This window comes from Rhagoletis pomonella, unplaced genomic scaffold (genome assembly GCF_013731165.1).
Source record: "Rhagoletis pomonella isolate Grant_MI unplaced genomic scaffold, Rhpom_1.0 Rhpom_scaffold_00002, whole genome shotgun sequence".
NCBI classification, from domain to species: Eukaryota; Metazoa; Arthropoda; class Insecta; order Diptera; family Tephritidae; genus Rhagoletis; species Rhagoletis pomonella.
The window spans coordinates 20023279-20040705 of record NW_023458556.1 but is presented as its reverse complement, the minus strand read 5'-3'; the positions used below and the strand labels follow the sequence as shown (position 1 = coordinate 20040705).

The window sequence follows — 17427 nt, the reverse complement described above, 5'->3', positions numbered from 1 at the left end:
TTATGGTACAATCAGGGCTATCACTGAATCCATCGTAGTCCGAATTTTTTGAAAATCTTCGAAAATGCAATCACTAAATTCGAATGGCTACGATAGTAGCATAATATTCTTTGAATGCATACGTTCATAGCAATTCGGATTCAGTGATCGGACTACGATGGATTCAGTGATATCCCCGAATATGTTTGTCTAAACAAACAGATGACTAAACTAAGCAAATTAATGTGTATGCTTGAATGAGAGTAGCAGTAAACAAAAAAAAAATATTCACATAAAAAAAAGGTGTAGCTTCAATTCATGGAACATTGCGACATAAAAGCAAACAGTTTGTGGCCGTACTTCTCGTTTATATGTACATACATATATACTGTGGTGAAATTTGTTTCGAACAAAGCTTCGGCTCGTATTGGCATGTTAAAACCAAATTCCTCATATCGTCGCTACCATGTCAAACTATCGAATGTGAAAATGGGTATTTTTCGGGAGAGCAAAAAAACTGTTGTAAGAAATGTTGTCATTAGGAAAAATTGCCAACTTGCGTATCATTCTAAACGCATGCGCAAGGTATTGTAATTGAATAAGCATTTTTGCTCATTCGATAGTTTGACATGGTAGCGACGATATATAGGTGCTATAAATATGTTCTTTAATTTTTACAACCACCATCTCCTATAACTTATTCCTTTAAGGAAAATGAACCGCGAATTCAAAAAATTTATAAGATGCTTACCTAAAAAAGTTTATTAAACAATTTGAAATTTAGTTGAAAAAATAACGGTATGAAATTAAAAGCTTTATTAGTACTATGATGAAATTTGTAGAGAACAAATTTGAGATATATTGAACTTTCAGTAAAATTGGATGCATGAGGTAACGAACACAAGTCCGCTAGCCCTCTTTTATCAGTCATTTATGTATGTATGTTTGCTATCTTCAAAATTTAATTTTAACCCTTTACATGTGTGCACGGAAATTTAGGCATAATAAAATTCATGTTAATTGATAAAGTTTACCACATTTTTATCAGATTTTATAAATCCACAACTTTATTTAATTTATACGCGAAAAAAATTGTTCTGGCATTTAAAAGCTTTGGCTTTCGTAGCTGAAATTGTTTATGTACGAATTTCGCCAGTGTTCCAATGTATGTATATATGTATGTATGTACTACCAATGCCCAAAATACTCTGGCTTTCATTCCGCAACACGTTTGATCGTTTACAGTGTTATGTCGTATATGTAGTGTAAAATACCATTTTGAATATTGTACATATTTATTAAGTCATCATGCTGATCGTTCATCCTGACGACAACATTAAGCGCAAAAAAAAAGAAACTCCCATAGTCCATCCCAGTGAGGGTCCATACTATTTGGCTGGTTTCGATTAACCGAAACTGTGTTGGTATTCCTTGCCTTCCTTGTTATTATTTTAACGGCCATTAAAAGTATGCAGTCCATAATAGCGGCGGTGAGGTAGAGAAAGTTGAAAGTTTGTAAGATTTGTAAAGTGGCGAAATTATAATATGTATGTACATATGTTTTTAAAACAAATACAAAAATTCAGCGCTATGCAATTAACAAGATTGAATTCACCTTAGTTACATCATATTGATGTTTAGATATATGTATATGTATTTGCAAAGAATCAAATAGGGATGGCGCAATTTTTGTTTACATACATATGTACCGCTGCCAAATACTATCAGCTAATCGTTTTTTGAACTTTCTCGACTTACCTACGCCTAGAAACTGTGAAACTGTGGAGAGTTTATGTGGCTTTAGGCATTTGATTTGCTTGTAAACAATTTATCTAGAATTGTAAGAAATCCGAAAAGTTGTTAGCAACTTTGAAATTCATTATTTAATTGTACGATTAGTTCATTTTTAAATTGTTGAACTTTCTTTTATTAATATTTGTATGTACAAACATATATGTACGTATGTATATGAATTTATGTATGTAGCTACTAACAAATTATTGACATTGTTCAGTTCAGTTGTTTAGAACGGTGGCATTTTGGCAATCTAAAATGCGCTGTAGCTAATCGGATACGTTAAAATTTACTAAAAAATCGTTTAACATAAAAAATTGCTTAACTGATAGTGTGCTTATGTACATATGTACATACCTACATACAGATGTATGCGCATACAATAGAAAAAGTCATAAAAGCGCTCTTTGCATGACAGATTTAGCGGCGGTGAAATCTAATATCCCGCCAAAGCTGCGCTACAGAATTGCAAATTTAATCAGCTTCAGTTCTGCGATTAACGTAACTGCATGTGAGTTCATTTCTAAAACAAACTAAATCAACTAAATTTTAATGTAGAACTTAACATACTTCAAGTCTACTCGGATAAATTTTATAAGCTGAAGCACATATTATGCTGCTACGAAAAAGAGGAAAAAAATAACAAAAACAAGGGAATCATATTCCTTACTCTTCAACTAAACAAGTCATCTATATTATTACGAATTTCGGTACGTGAAATGTGACTGCAAGAAATACATATAAAAGTACTAAACAAATCTGTAAAAAAGCGTACTATATGTTAGATATTCTTCTCAACTAACTAGTGGCATTTAATTTATAAGCAAACAAGTAAATATTCAAATAAAAAAGGAGAGAAGAACTGTAAGCACCTTAAAGGTAAAGTTATCAAAACAAAACAAACAACAAAAAAATAATTAAAACATTAATTTAAAATTAATATAGTAAAAATTATAAAACTACAAAAAATAGCAAAGTATAGGATTTAGAAAAGAAAATTGTATATGAATTTTAGTGTGTAAGGAATTATATTCTTGTATGTATAAATAATGTGCGCCCATATGCGATAGAGAGAAAGCAAAACATTATGAAATATATACGAAAACAATGTTTGAAGTGAAATTAAAACAAAACAATGTGTACATAATTTTAATTAAACGCCTTGCAAAGTAAGTCCAACGTAAGTATGAAATCATATTGAAATGTACTAAAATTTTACTGACATTTTCACTCATGCGCAAATATACACTTACCTCTCTATTCTAACAGAGTCACAAAACTTAGCTCATCACTATTGTGAATTTTAGTGCGCAGAAAAATGTGCTACATGAATTCGATTTTAAAAGTGCTAGAACAATACACAAAAACTTTAAAATTTGTGTTATAGCGGAGTATTTGTTCTAGCAGCAAACTTTCAGGCGCAGTAGAAATCATAGCAGTGATAAGGTTGTGACTGTTAATGGCATGTTTGTCTTCTTAAATGCAATTTATAAATATAATTGATTCCTCAGATCAAAAACACACTCCGAATTGGCGCTTGACTGAGCTGCTGCGCCAATTTATAGTGTGCACCTTAATGTTATCACCAGGGAACGTATTTTACGGAAGCTCCATTTTTACAAGCTTTTATTTATGTAACTTAAACTGTATGCATCAACCACGATGTAGCACACAAAGGTGGCACATTCCACAAACCGCCACTTTGGTTTTGCCAATTTCGACAATTCTCAAGTAAAAGTAAACAAGGCCTCACAAACTTTGAATGCACTGAAATCCACTAATACTTACGCAAAAATCACCGTTTTTTATATAATTTTCTGTTTTGTGTTTCCATGATGTCGGACGTGACATTCGTACGACTTTGGAGTTAAAAAACAAAAACACATACGAAAGCGGAAGTCACTTATAAAAAAAAATTTCCTTTATTCCGTCCTTTGGTGGACAAAAAAAATTAGGTGCGCTTTGAACACTGGTGTCGAGAAAATATGTGAAAAGCTCATAACGCACGTGACAAAAACAAGTGGTTTCAGAGTACATGTAAAAATAAGCGAAACTGCCAATCCTGTGAGGTTTTCCTTTCTTAAACATTCTTTAAATAAAGTCAAATTACGGACCATTACAAGCAATTCATTTTTAATCAGAAGCAATTCATTGTTGGTTTGACTTTGAACTAAAATGTGATAACGGAGGTGACATATCGGACGTGACAGATTTTTCGCCCATACGATATTTTTCCTAATAATACATCTAGATGCTCTAGGATTTTCTGCATTCAAAAGAGAATTTTTAAAAAATTTCGCTTATATCTTTTTGACGGTTAGTGCTCGATATGAGGCCATGAAGGCCAGAGGAGCCTATCTACAAAACAAAATTTTTTAGTAATAAATATGCGAAATACGTATCTATAAAAAATAAATGCGGTCCTTTACTAAATAGTTCATTGCGCCTACGTGATGCTACATACTTTAGTAAAAGAAAACTAAAAGGGCGTACCTGGGCCTATTACCGTTTCAATCCTAGAAATTCATTTTAAGGTGCACCGCAACTTTTATAAAAAAGTAAAGGTCGTAAAATAAGGCAATAATGTAAATGAATTTTCAAATAGATTAAAACACATAAATATCAGTAGTCCATTTGGCTGAATATTATGACAATGCAGCGAAAGTTATTTAATATAAAAAACTCGCTTTTCTATACGATGGTATTTAACTAATTAACTGTTCTCTAAAAATAAAAGCACGATCTAGTTAATAACACTGAATCACAAATTTTAGATTGGTTTTTGTTCTCCAGATTCCACTATCCAATACCTATGTAGAATTGCTCGGTGATTCCGAAAATCGGCATTTTTGCTGTAAACCAGTGTAATCATTATATTATTAGGGGATTTACAAGACGTGTCAACCGTCGTAAAATCTTAGGCTTAATATTTTTTTTTTAAAGTAAAGTAATCATTAAAATGGTTTTAGAGGACTTCTAACTGCGCCGAAATGTTCTTAAACTGGTAAAGAAAATATATATAATTATCCGCTCCTAAAACCATTTTAACCGTTATTTTATATAAAAAATGCTAAGCTTAAGATTTTACGACGGTTAACACGTCTTGTGAATATATATAAACGACAATGAATTTTTTGATGAGACTTAATAAGAATATTGACTTGCTAGTATAGGAACTATTTCTTGAACGTTTATATGCCAAAAGTTCTTCAACGGCTTGGCGCCAGTGAGTCATTCGCAATCGTATGCTGCGAATCCTGCATTATACTAAAGCCAGCCTTTCGACATAAGCTACTATTCCATACGAACACAGATATCGATAGCTCAGTGGAAGATCGACCACTGTTTGTTAAAGAGTTCTCTCTCAGAGAGCAGGTGTGAGAGTCGAGTAGGGAATGCATTGGCTGTCTGTTGCGATTGGAGCTTTTAATTAATTAATTAATCCCAATGGCTTTTTACCCCCATTCCCGCCCAACCGACACGACGTTAAGCTTTCCTTGCACTTTTGAGTGCACATTTTTTTATGCACAGAGACGGGCACGTATCTTGGCTGCAACAAGATAGTGGTCGGAGTAGATGTTTGGGCCTCGAAGCGTGCGTACGTCCAAAACATTGGAAGCGTTCTTTCGTCTGTCACAACACGATCGATTTGGTTTCTCGTTTTTCGATATGGAGACAGCGGCGTAGCTTGATGGATATATTTATGATAAGTCGATACCCCGCAATCTGGTGTAGAACGTTTCGTCGTGGAGGCTGAATTTTCCGACGTTGGTTCCAAAAATCACTTTGCCGTGGTCGTCATCATAAGGGGGGTCTCATACGAGGCTTTGTTTTTTTCACAGGAAGGGGTCCCAAACCCAGCGTACAAGCCATTCTGGGACGAGCGTGGTTTCGCAACCGAATACACTTTTATATAGGGATGCGCTTGCTCCAAAGCAGACACCCGCTTGCAGCCACACCTACTGGTGAGCAGACGCCACCGACTTGAGTGAGCCCTTAAACCGAAGATGTCGGAATGGCCCCACCAAAGCTCCTTCTCTTTGTGCTGTGACCCAAGGCTCAACTCGGATTGTTTGCCCGGAGTGCGCGAACGAGGACGCAAGAGTCGGGATTGAGTATAGCCGTGAAACTTTAACTGCATACCCACAAAACGACCATATGTACCTCATTGCACATTGGGTTATAGTTACTAATGAAATAATCAATTTGAAATTTTATGTTGGTAATGCATACTGAAAATTTCTAGAGATGTACATACCATTCGCTAGATCCCAATAACTGCATTTAACGGAAAGCTTTGTGAAGCCTCATCTGGATACCTTTCCATTTAATACACGAAGATAAAAAGATAATTTCCCATATGCTCACATGAAATTTATTACTTGAAATTTTTCTTCAAAAAACCCCGACTCATTCTCATCTGTATCACCCACATAACCTAAACACACAAGTCTAGAGTGCTTAGACGTGGTTCGCCGACTATATCTACATTGTCCTCGTCCTTATCAACACCGTAGTGTAATTCATCGCCACGTTGGTAGGCCCAACTCATGCGAGTGGATGTAAAGTCAATACCTAAATTGCCATTTTTATCGATGCTTATTACGCCGGCGGTCTGCCCGAATCGCTGTGTCATATCGTTCAAGACCTGTGAGACCGCTTCCTTTGCCGTTATATTCTCATATCTGATCGAAGCTAAAATTCGGGAAGCCACATTGTACCGCATTATAGTCTCGCCATGACCTGTTGCCGAGATGGCACCCACTTCGTTATCAGCATATGTACCGGCGCCCAACAGTGGCGAATCGCCTACACGTCCCGGCATTTTACTTGTTAAACCACCCGTGGATGTAGCAGCCGCCAAATTGCCAAATTCATCAATTGCAACGGCACCTACTGTTCCCGGCGAGCCGTATTCACTCAGCAAAGTTTCCAGCACAGGAGACCATATGGAATTCTTTAGGCATTCGGGATTCAAATCGGTGGAGCATAGTTTTTGGGCTGCTGCATTCAAGCTGTTTTTGTAGTCTTCTAGTGCTTGCAGGGATTTGTTAGTTACCAAAGCTCCCTCCTGCAGAATTTGAAAATTCTCCTCTTCAGCGAAGAGCATTGCACCTTCACCAGAGAGGAACTTGTGACGCGTTTTTTCCATAACACGGCGTGCCAAATCGACGGGATGATAAATATCTCTCACAACCGATACACATCCTGCGTTCAAGTCTATACCACTCATAATTGCAGCATCCATTTCTACTTTTCCTTCCCAGGTGAGCACCGACCCATAGCCAGAATTAAATTGGGGATTAATTTCCATCGAACGAACCGCTTCCTGTACAGCATCCATGACACTGCCACCGCATTTTAGTGCCTCATAGCCGGCACGGGCTGCCAGTTTGACACCATACAGGGCTGACGGCACGTCGGCGTCTTTGATATTACCTGCACCGCCATGCACGAGAACAACTGGTTCGGTGGTTATCTGACAGGGACAGAGATGGGAAGCCATTAAAAGTCTGGATTTGGAATTGATTTTCTCGTGATAAATATGTACATATGTATGTTTGTAAGTACCGTGATACAAAAAGACTCAACATTTTTGACAAAAAATAAGGTTTTTAGAGCTTTATAAATTGTACAAAATTATGCGCTACCTTGCTATTTTTGTATCATGGCATGTATATGAAGCGAAATATGCCTTTGAATTATCACTAAAACGCAGTTAATTGCTTTCCTGACAAATGTCGGCTGTGGCGTAGTGTGAAGATTACACGTTCTGAGATCACAGGTTCGTGTCCGCTTGGAGTTGGTTAGAGTAAGGTAAGTCAGCTATTTCAATTTAAAATTTAAATTTTAAATATTAACTTTAAATTACAAATTGTAAAATCTGGTTCTGAGTTCGCATTAAGTCAATTACTTCAATTCAAATATATGTACATAATAGCCTATTTCCACCAAATGCTTAACTGCAGTTAAGAGCTCAAATAATTACCAATTATTTTAACATGGGTGGATTGGCAAAGTTTATTTCTTACTTTTTGCTTTCATACTTTCGTTTGCTTGTAGTTAATATAACCAGTTACCCCCTTCTAGTGATAATCTCGTTTTTACAATGGGCATAAACTGCAGTTAAGGCTTGGTGGAAATGCCCTATAAATTACAAATTGTAAATTAATTTCAATATGTAAAAACCTAAATACATACTCCAAATACCGTAAAAAATAACTGTGATTTTTTTTCTTTTTAAAATACAATTTAAAAATTACACTAAAAAATAAAAAAAATAAAAATTAAAACGTTTGCTTCAATCAGGAACATAAACGCTGATTATTGGGCCCTGCAATGGATGTATTGATGCTTTGGTATGCAACAAATATACAAAGAGAGCAAGCCGCACCAAATTTGATTTTTATGTTTATTTTTTTTTTTATATTTCACTATGATATTTGTAAAAAGGTAGAATATTTTTGGCACTACACGGAGAGTTTTTTTCTTAAACCAAAGCAGAGTATGTTTAATTTATAGTAATAAAGTCTACTCTACTCATTATGTAATGAAAATAAATTAAGTAAAATAATACAACATTTACATACTTACATTAAATTATACACATACGAAAAGTTAATAACTTTTGCAATACTTACGACGCTTGAAAAGCAGCAAATTACAAGAAAGTTGAAAAAAGCCTGAAAGAAAATGCACGTATATTTATAAGTACATACCTCCAATTGTTGATAAGACTTTTAAAAATTTATTCTTTGCATGGAATGAAAGAGATTTTTTTCTTATTTTACTCTCGTTCAAAAATTTCTCAAATTAGTTTTGGTTTGATTAAAGTAGTGCACTTGATGGGACTATCCGCATATTCGGATATCCGGATATCCGTTTATACGGATAATATTCGGATATTTGGTTAACATCCGTTCTCTTTTGTTATCCGGATATGCAGTTAATATCCGTTAATTTTGCCATCAGGATATCCGATTAATATGCGGTAATTCACTCAGATTTTTTAATCAGATATTCGAGTAACTGGATATAAATTTGTGGTTATTTAAAAAGAAGATATAAAATTGACACTCTGAAAAGGCCGACAAAAATTGATGAACTTGACAGTTGGACAAAAAAGTTGTGATCCCGTATTACCTGAATTTACCAGATTTTACTGGAAATCGAACCCGTACTCGGTTCTCTGGCAACTGAGTGGACAAATGCGAGAGCAAATAAAGTCCTCTCTTTGTCAGAAGTTACCATTTTTAGTCCGAAGAAAAAGAAAAATGTTATAAAATATTTAATAACTTGTTTGAGTGGGTTCTAATGAATTTGTAAGTATTTTGAGTTAACTACGTGTGTGAGCTGAGTGTGATTACTTACGAAATAAACAAAATTTGGAGGTTAGGTTGAATTTGTCAGAAGTTATCATTTTTTACTAGAAAGCGATCCCGTACTGTCTAGTACTGAGCGATTTTTTTTTATTTTTTCACTGTTTTACTAGATTTAGTCAAACCTAAAATATGCATAGATTGGACATAAAATGGATAACGTCTGCTGAATTGTGCAACGTGGACAAGGAAAATAGGAAAATAAGAACAATGCTGTCTGCGGCTAAAATTTTACTTCGGCGTATTACTGCATATTAAATTATTTAGTTGTTTGGGGGCTAAAAAATTGTTTAACCTTTGCTACATATGCACATAAATAGAGGAGTTAAAGCATAGACAGAGGGCGGCGTTGATCCGGATCAACTCGTTAAATCGGAATTATCTCGGGAATTAACTGCAGTTAATCCGGATTAAGTCCTAGAGTTAATTTCCAAACTTAACTTGGATCAAGGGAATTTTCGATGACAACACTGACCAAAACTCAGAGAGCGTAGAATACAGAAAATATGCAAATCTAGCATGGTCATATATCTTTTTATCGGTAATGTAGTCACCATACTAATTCAGATAGGAATGCAATTTAAATTGAATAAGAACTTATTTGAATTAATACGGTGACTGCATTACCGACGACAAGATATATGTCCATGTTAGATTTGCATTTTCTTTGTGTTCTACGCTCACTGAGCAAACAAATACACAAAAAAAGCAGCGGCTCCGCGGTAGCCGAGTGGTGAGAGTCGCGTATTACAAGCCCGCAGGTCCCAGGTTCGATCCTCGGTTGGAGCGATTGCCAAAAAAAAAATTTATTTTAATTGTTAGTTAAAATTTTATTTTATTTTATTTGATTTATATATTTAATTTTACTTTATTTTTGTTTGTTTTATTTTATTTCGCATTTTTTATTTCTTTATTAGTTAATTTAAATTTTGAGAGTTTAATTTTCTAAAAAAGTCAAAAACAACTAACTAAAAACCACTTAAAGAATATATAGAAGTTATAATTGAATAAGTAAATAAAAAAAAAATTAAATGAATATTCCACTGGCCGTGGGATTCGAACCTACGACCTCGCGGCTCGTAAATCCGGATTACTGCCGTCTGTCAAGGCACAATTTTGATCAGATCAATTGCGGCGTTAATCCGGATCAACGTTGCCGTCTGTCTATGCTTTCATATAACAAACTCAGCAATAAACATATCTGAACAATCTAAATGATTTTCACAGCATGGTCGATAAGTATACATGTACTAATTTCCTCTTTAAACTTTCGTATTAACGCTGCGGGTGTAGATGTTAGACTGACAAACAAAGGAAAACAGAAAACTTTTAGCTCACTTCCTTTAAACAGAAAAGTTGTAATAACCACTTACCCGCATTTGAATGACTCTTCTGCAACACAAACACTCTATTTGACCACTAAACTATTACTAAACTGATTTGTGCATATTGTATTAATGTATGCAGAGAAGAGCATTTAAAAATTTTATTACACATTAAAAGCTTAGTGTGTTGAACGATAAAGATAAACTGTTTATTTAGCTTATCATTATGACACGCAACCATAATTACTTGCAATAAAAATTAGAGTTGCAGTAGTTCGATTCTTCTCTATTGCCTCTCTAATATGTACATACATACATATATTATTGTTGGAAGTCGATATGAAGCAATAAACATAGATACTATATACATACATACATACATATTTTATACGCATGGATATACAAATTTATAGCCAGCATTTTTGTAGCCCGTATATCAGTGTTGGGCGTTAATCAATTAATTTTTTAATCATCTTATTAATTGATTAAAAAAGTAATTGCAATTAAATTAAGTGCAATTAAACTATTAATTGCACACGCAAATTCATTTAATTGCAATTATTTTTTTGATAACAATTAACTTACTTATAAATAAAATAAATAATACGGCACAGGGCTTTTTTTGTATAGTAAAAACCGTTATTTTCGTACGTGATTCATTTATCTATTAATATTTAGCTTAACTATTTTGCATCAGATTTCAATAATAAGTTTTGAAAAGAGGTTTCATAGACCTTTAAAACGATGTATAACAATACATTGTTAGACTTAGCTTGTTGGGAGGTTTCATCGGTTAAATTTTAATGAGCCCCTATTTTTCTTAATTTTTGAACTTTGATCATGGCTAATTTCAAAAATGGCTCTTAAGCAAAAACATTGATTTTCATTGAATTTTTGGAAAATGGTCGTGGCACCGCCCACATATATCATATATGCGTATCTCAAAAACTGCTTGACCGATCTCCACCAAATTTGATATACACATTGAGCTTGGCCTCCTTAAGCACCGTGTTGATTTGCTTTTTCAAATCGGACAAACATTACTCCCCCTGAAATATAGCCAGCCTTGAGTTTTTTGAAATTACTGATATGTGGGCGGAGCACGTGGTTTTTTTTTTTTAACAAAAACCATATGGTCCTTTAAAGTACAAAACCGCGTATTGTCATTCTGCAAAACCGCGTAACTGACATTTTCTGCCAAAAACTGGATTTGCTCACACCAGCTCTTGGCTTAATCCTTTAAATTCACAAACTTTCGCAAAAATTTGGAACTTTTAAATTCTATTTTTTTTTTTTTTTTAATATTTGGCGTATACAGTTTTTTAGTCCATTCAATTTAAGTAGAATAAAGTGCCATTTTTGCCTTTTTTTTTTCGTTGACAGTCGGTAATTTTCTTCCATACGAAGTAATACCACCTTTCTACAAAACCATTTGCTGCCGGGTGATTTGCTGTCGTGCGAATTCTTTCCCCGCCAACTAAACGCAACAGGGATGTGAAGAGCGCGCTCTCGAATTGAGTGCCCTAACCGGTCGTAAGAAGCTTGGGGCAACCGAAACATGCTATCCCGTGCGAATAGAACACGTTGGCAACTCTGCCGTACTGATTCAAAATGTGGGTATCTGCATTCGTAGTCAAACCGAGAAATCAAACAAAACGCGTTTGTACTTGGTCTATCCAATGTATGTTTTTTGTTGTTCTTAATTGCCGCTGTGACCGCCTGAGCGATTTTAGCCGAGTTCAACAAAGCACGCCAATCGTTCCTCTTCTGTGCCAACTGACGCCAATTGGCAACGCCAAGTGAAGCCAAGTCCTTCTTGTTGTTGTCGGATGTTGTCATTGTACATGCTTCTGCGCCATATACCAGCACGGGCATGATGAGTGACTTATAGAGTGTGGATTTCGTACGTCGAGACAGGACTTTACTCCTGAATTGCCTACTCAGACCAAAGTAGCACTTGTTGGCAAGAGTGATTCTGCGTTGGACTTCGATGCTGACATTATTATCGGTATTAATGCTGGTTTCCAAGTAAACGAAATTCTCCACTTTCTCGAAATTTAAACTGTCAACAGTGACGTAGGAGCCAAGGCGCGAATGTGCTGACTGTTTGTTTAATGACAGGAGATACTTCGTCTTGTCCTCGTTTACCACCAGACCCATTCGCTTTGCTTCCTTATCTAGACTCCGTCATTATCGACTGGGGTCTCGGGATCTTCTTCTCCACAACTTTCCGTGCTGCTACTATTCAGTAGGGTGGAAAAGTGTTCCCTCCATAATTTAAGCATGTTATGAACATCGGTAACTAGATCGCCCTTGTTGTTCTTACAGGAATACGCCCTGGACTTGAATACTTCCGTAAGTAGCCTAACACTCTGGTAAAATTTTCGGGCATTCTTCCTGTCGGTCAACATTTCAAGCTCTTCCCACTCACGTATTTCGACATGTCTATTCTTATTGCGGCAAATACGTCTCGTTCCCTCTTCGCCTCCCTATAACGGTCCCACATGGCTCGCGTTGCGCCCGATCAAAGCGTGGCTCTGTAGGCGGCATCTTTTTTCTTGACACTTCTCGTCGTATTACATAGTTGTTATTTCGGGCTGGCTGAAATCCGACTACTTATTCGGCAGCGGTACTTAAGGAACGGGTAATGTGGTTCCACTGCTCGCGTATGTCGGATTGTTGAAGAGTGCTCTCAGTGAGCAAGTGTGAGAGTCGAGTGGCGAATAAATTGGCCGTCTGTTGCGATTGCAACTTTTCGACGTTAGGCTTTCCTTGCATATTTGGGCGCACATTTTTTGCTGCACTGAGGCGGGTGCGTATCTTGGCTGCAACAAGATAGTGGTCCGATTGGTTGTTTGGGCCTCGGCGTGTACGTACGTCTAAAACACTTGAGGCGTGCCGATTGGTTTCTCGTTTTTTGATCCGGAGACAGCCACGTAGCTTGGTGGATCTTTTGACGCTTAAAGTTAGTACTGCATACTACCATGTTTCGGGCCCCGGCGAAGTCGATCAGTTTCAGTCCGTTGTCAGACGTTTCGTCGTAGAGGCTGAATTTTCCGACGGTGGTTCCAAAGATCCCTTCTTTGCCCACCCTGACATTGAAGTCGCCAAGCACGATTTTGATATCATGGCGGGGGGCAGCGCTCGTACCTGCGCTCCAATCGCTCATAGAAGAGATCCTTGGATGCTTCATCCTTCTCTTCCGTCGGGGCATGGGCGCACATGAGCGAGATGCGGAAGAATCTCGCTTTGATGCGGATTGTGGCTAGACGCTCGTCCACCGGGGTGAACGAGACAGTACTCGGCGACGGAGTCTCTCTCCAACCACATCTTCCCCATTAAGGGTCCGGACATTCCAGGTGCATGCCCTCAAATCGTAGTCCTTTAAACGTTTGCCGTGGGAGGTCACATCCGAGGCTTTATCATGCTTATTCACTGGAGTCCCAAACCCAACACACAACCTATTGCTGGGGCGGGGGGGGTTTCGCAACCAAATACACGTTTACGTAGCGAGCCGCTTGCTCAAAGACAGACACCCGCTTGCAGCCGCACCTACTGCTGAACAGACGCTGTAGACTTTAGTGATCCCTTAAACCGAATAAGTCGAAGTGGCCCCACAGAAGCTCCCTCTCATTCTGCCATGACAAAAGGCTCCACTCGGATAGGTTACCGCATCTCGCACATGGGTCTATGTAACCACTTATGATAATGAAATAGAATTTGATATGTTCGCATAAAATGATTGTTATTTGGCGCAAATGTTTTTAGAAGGATCAGTATGTTTGTCTTCCGATAGGTGGCGCAGTGATTGAGAACTATACTAAAAAATGCTGTTTATGGTCAGACTTGCTGAATCTTTGGAATATGTACATAATTGTAACATAAAATTTGGTGTAACTTGGTAGCCCAATCGTGTGATGCAAAAATATTGGGATTTGGCCCAATCTTGACAAAAGCCCGTGTGAAACCGCCGTTAGAAAATGAAATATTATATTTTGTTATACATCTTCGGCGTACCTTCTTAACTTTTACCGATTCTCATGAAAAGAAAGCGGAGTTTATGCAGATGTTGGCAATTTAGTTTTAAACCTTCCAAGGGGCTCTCAGACCAATAAAATCAAAAAACGTATTTACAGTCTGGATTGGTATATTGGAGAATCTTAAAAAAAAAAAAGGTACCCTTTCAAAACAAAAAGTTTAGTTCCTTAATGTGTGGGATTCCATTCGTAAAATCGATAAACTTAGTGTAATTCAATTCCATCAAGTGCTTCAAAAGTTAGACGAGGAATAAACATTTGGATCGCTGAAATAAAAAACGAAGGAATAAGCTGGGTTCAAATTACGCAGTATAAGTTGTAAATTTTGAGTGAGGATTTTGATAGTTGAACTCACTTAATTGGGATGTTCTAAATTCCCCGTTTTACCAGATTGGATCCGGTTTTGAGATAACGGTACTTGAAAATTTGATTAAATTTTAACTATTTTATAAATATCTCTGTTTTGAAGTTATTTTACTAAAATTTTGAACATAACGGTTTTTTTATATTACCTTAATTATTCCTTAAAACTGTCGAAATAGGTTTACTTTAACATATAGCTGTAGCAGTATAGAGGTTATGGTAAAGAGAGTGTAAAAACGCTTGCCGAGTGTTCTTAAAAAATATAACTGCTCAGAGCGAGAGCCCTTTTTTCTTAAACTTGTGTGTTATCAAAATATTTTAATAAAAAGAACACAAGAAAATATTCTATTTTTATTTTTGCCACTCCAAATCTATAGTGGGATTCTGGCAAACGCTACGCTAAATTTCCATCGTGAAAATTCTCGAAATGAAAATCTCTGGGACCCAAAAGTGTGCAACATGGAAAAGAAACAGATGCAATGTGTAATCAGCCCAAGCTGATAGTGTGTCGGGCATGTACCTAAATGTTGCATGTTGTTAGGCGCGCCTGCTATTATTCAGCCGCGACGCAATTTTCCATCGTTAGATCTAATCTTCTAATTTTTTGAGAAGTTTGGGAAGCTCTGATATAGATAGAAGATGTCCAATGTGTGGTTCCAATTTGAATCTGTCATTACAAAAAAAATCCGCATTTCATATTCGTGAATGATAGAATTTTCGTAGATCTGGTCAAAGACTCACTACAGCAACTTTTTGGGAAGTTAGTACCCACATCTCGCCGCATACAATTATGCAAAGTGCGAGCTTATGGTCTAATTTGTAGCGTACGTTTTGATGTTACGCAAATATACACTCTATACCCCAGAAGATAAATTAGGTAGGCCTTCTTAAGTGAAGCCATTCTGAGAGGCCTACCCAAGAAGGGCTGAAAAAAGTGCTTCCCTGCATACCTTCTAAAAGGGCTTATCTATTTACAATTTGCGCGAATGCATAACTTCATATCATTTAGCATTACAAATGAATTTCAATATATATTTAAAGTTAAAATAACATATTTGATATAAATCTTAAGCAAATACTTCGCAGATGTACGATTTGTATAAATTAAAGAAGCAACTTTAAAAGGACTCTTCCAAAAGGCCTTCCGAAGTACATCCTATAAGTCTTACTGGAAGGCCTTCTATGGGTACGAAAACCCCTAAATTTGTGCCACTCCATACAAAAAAGAAAGGAATGTGGAATGGACGGCCTCTTGACTCTCAGGAAGGCCTTTTTATCTCCTGAAATTATCTACTGGGGCAGTTAACGCCGCCTCCGAACGGCAAGTGGGTTTGAGAAGCTTTTTCGTGACAGGCATACACTCAGGTTTGCCAATGCCTGCTGCTGTTAAGAAAAACTGCAGATGCTTCTATTCAATTTCGGCATATTTGGCACTCATACTTTCCCATTGTAAACCCTAAATAAATGTTTGGCTAATTAGTACAATATACAAATTTTCATTCACGTTTTGTATACGTAGTATACAAGCTTTCTTTATACTTCGTCAAAAAGACACATCAAAAGTTTTATAAAAACGATAAAACGTTTAGACTTAATCGAAGAGACCGAAGCCCATATCATCGTCGGATTCCTCTGGTTCTTCCTCCTTCTTCTTCTCTTCCTTTTTGGCCTCAGCTGGTGCAGCATCTCCACCAGCAGGGGCTGCAGCGCCAGCTGGGGCAGCAGCACCGACACCGGAGCCAATGTTGGTGATCAAGTCCTTAACATTGATACCTTCCAAAGCCTTGGCAAATAGACCGGGCCAGTAGGGTTCAACTTCAACATTGGCGGCCTTCAGGATGGTGGTGATTTTTTCGCCCTGTTAAAGTTCAAAAAATTAGCATAGGTAACTGTTAAATATATCGCCACTAGTGCGGAAACAAGAAATTGTGCTATTTGTTTAAAGATTATGGAAGTATTTTTGGATATATTCTGCCATATTTCTTGTGCACTTGGCAGAACAAAGACAACTTACAGTAACAGCAACATCATCATCAACCAGGATGAGAGCAGCGTAGACGCAAGCAAGTTCAGCTTTTGTAGACATGGTTAAGAAGTATTAAACAATTATTATTGATGCAAGTCGCCAAAAATTAGATATTTATTTAATAATTGGCCTTAGCTCGAAATCGAGAACAAGCACACTTGACAAAATCCAAAACCGGAAAGAAAGCGTAAAAGGTGAAGTTTGATGTGCACGGTTAGTTGTCAAAGTGGAAATGACGTTCTAAACACGCAGGGTTGCACTCAGATAAACTCTGTAAAGTTTTTTTTTGGTACCGTTTTTGTAATAGCAAATATAACGGTCTAGTTATCTGTATGGTACATAATAACCACGATTATAAGTAAGAAATAAATTTTAAATTTCATACGCAATTATTTTGTAAAAAAAGCAAAACACGAGTATTAAAAAAAAATTCCAGAGCGTCCCTTAAGTTACCCAACAACGTGAGCACCTCATTAGTAAGGGTATTCATCAAACCTTATAAATGCATTGTAAACCGTATAAAC

The 17427-nt window shown here is 36.7% G+C and overlaps 2 protein-coding genes across 2 annotated transcripts in view; both read right to left on the bottom strand.

The window, feature by feature from the left end:
- Positions 1 to 17427, bottom strand: part of LOC118733235 (dendritic arbor reduction protein 1) — a 132407-nt gene that overhangs the window by 20716 nt on the left and 94264 nt on the right. The gene's annotated exons all lie outside the window — the stretch shown is intronic.
- On the bottom strand, positions 16360 to 17149 carry LOC118733238 (60S acidic ribosomal protein P1). The gene is made up of 2 exons (XM_036462560.1): positions 16892 to 17149; positions 16360 to 16735 (listed from the first exon to the last, which is right to left on the bottom strand). The coding sequence occupies exons 1-2, from the start codon at positions 16961 to 16963 to the stop codon at positions 16469 to 16471; spliced, it is 339 nt and encodes a 112-aa protein (XP_036318453.1). The 5' UTR covers positions 16964 to 17149; the 3' UTR covers positions 16360 to 16468.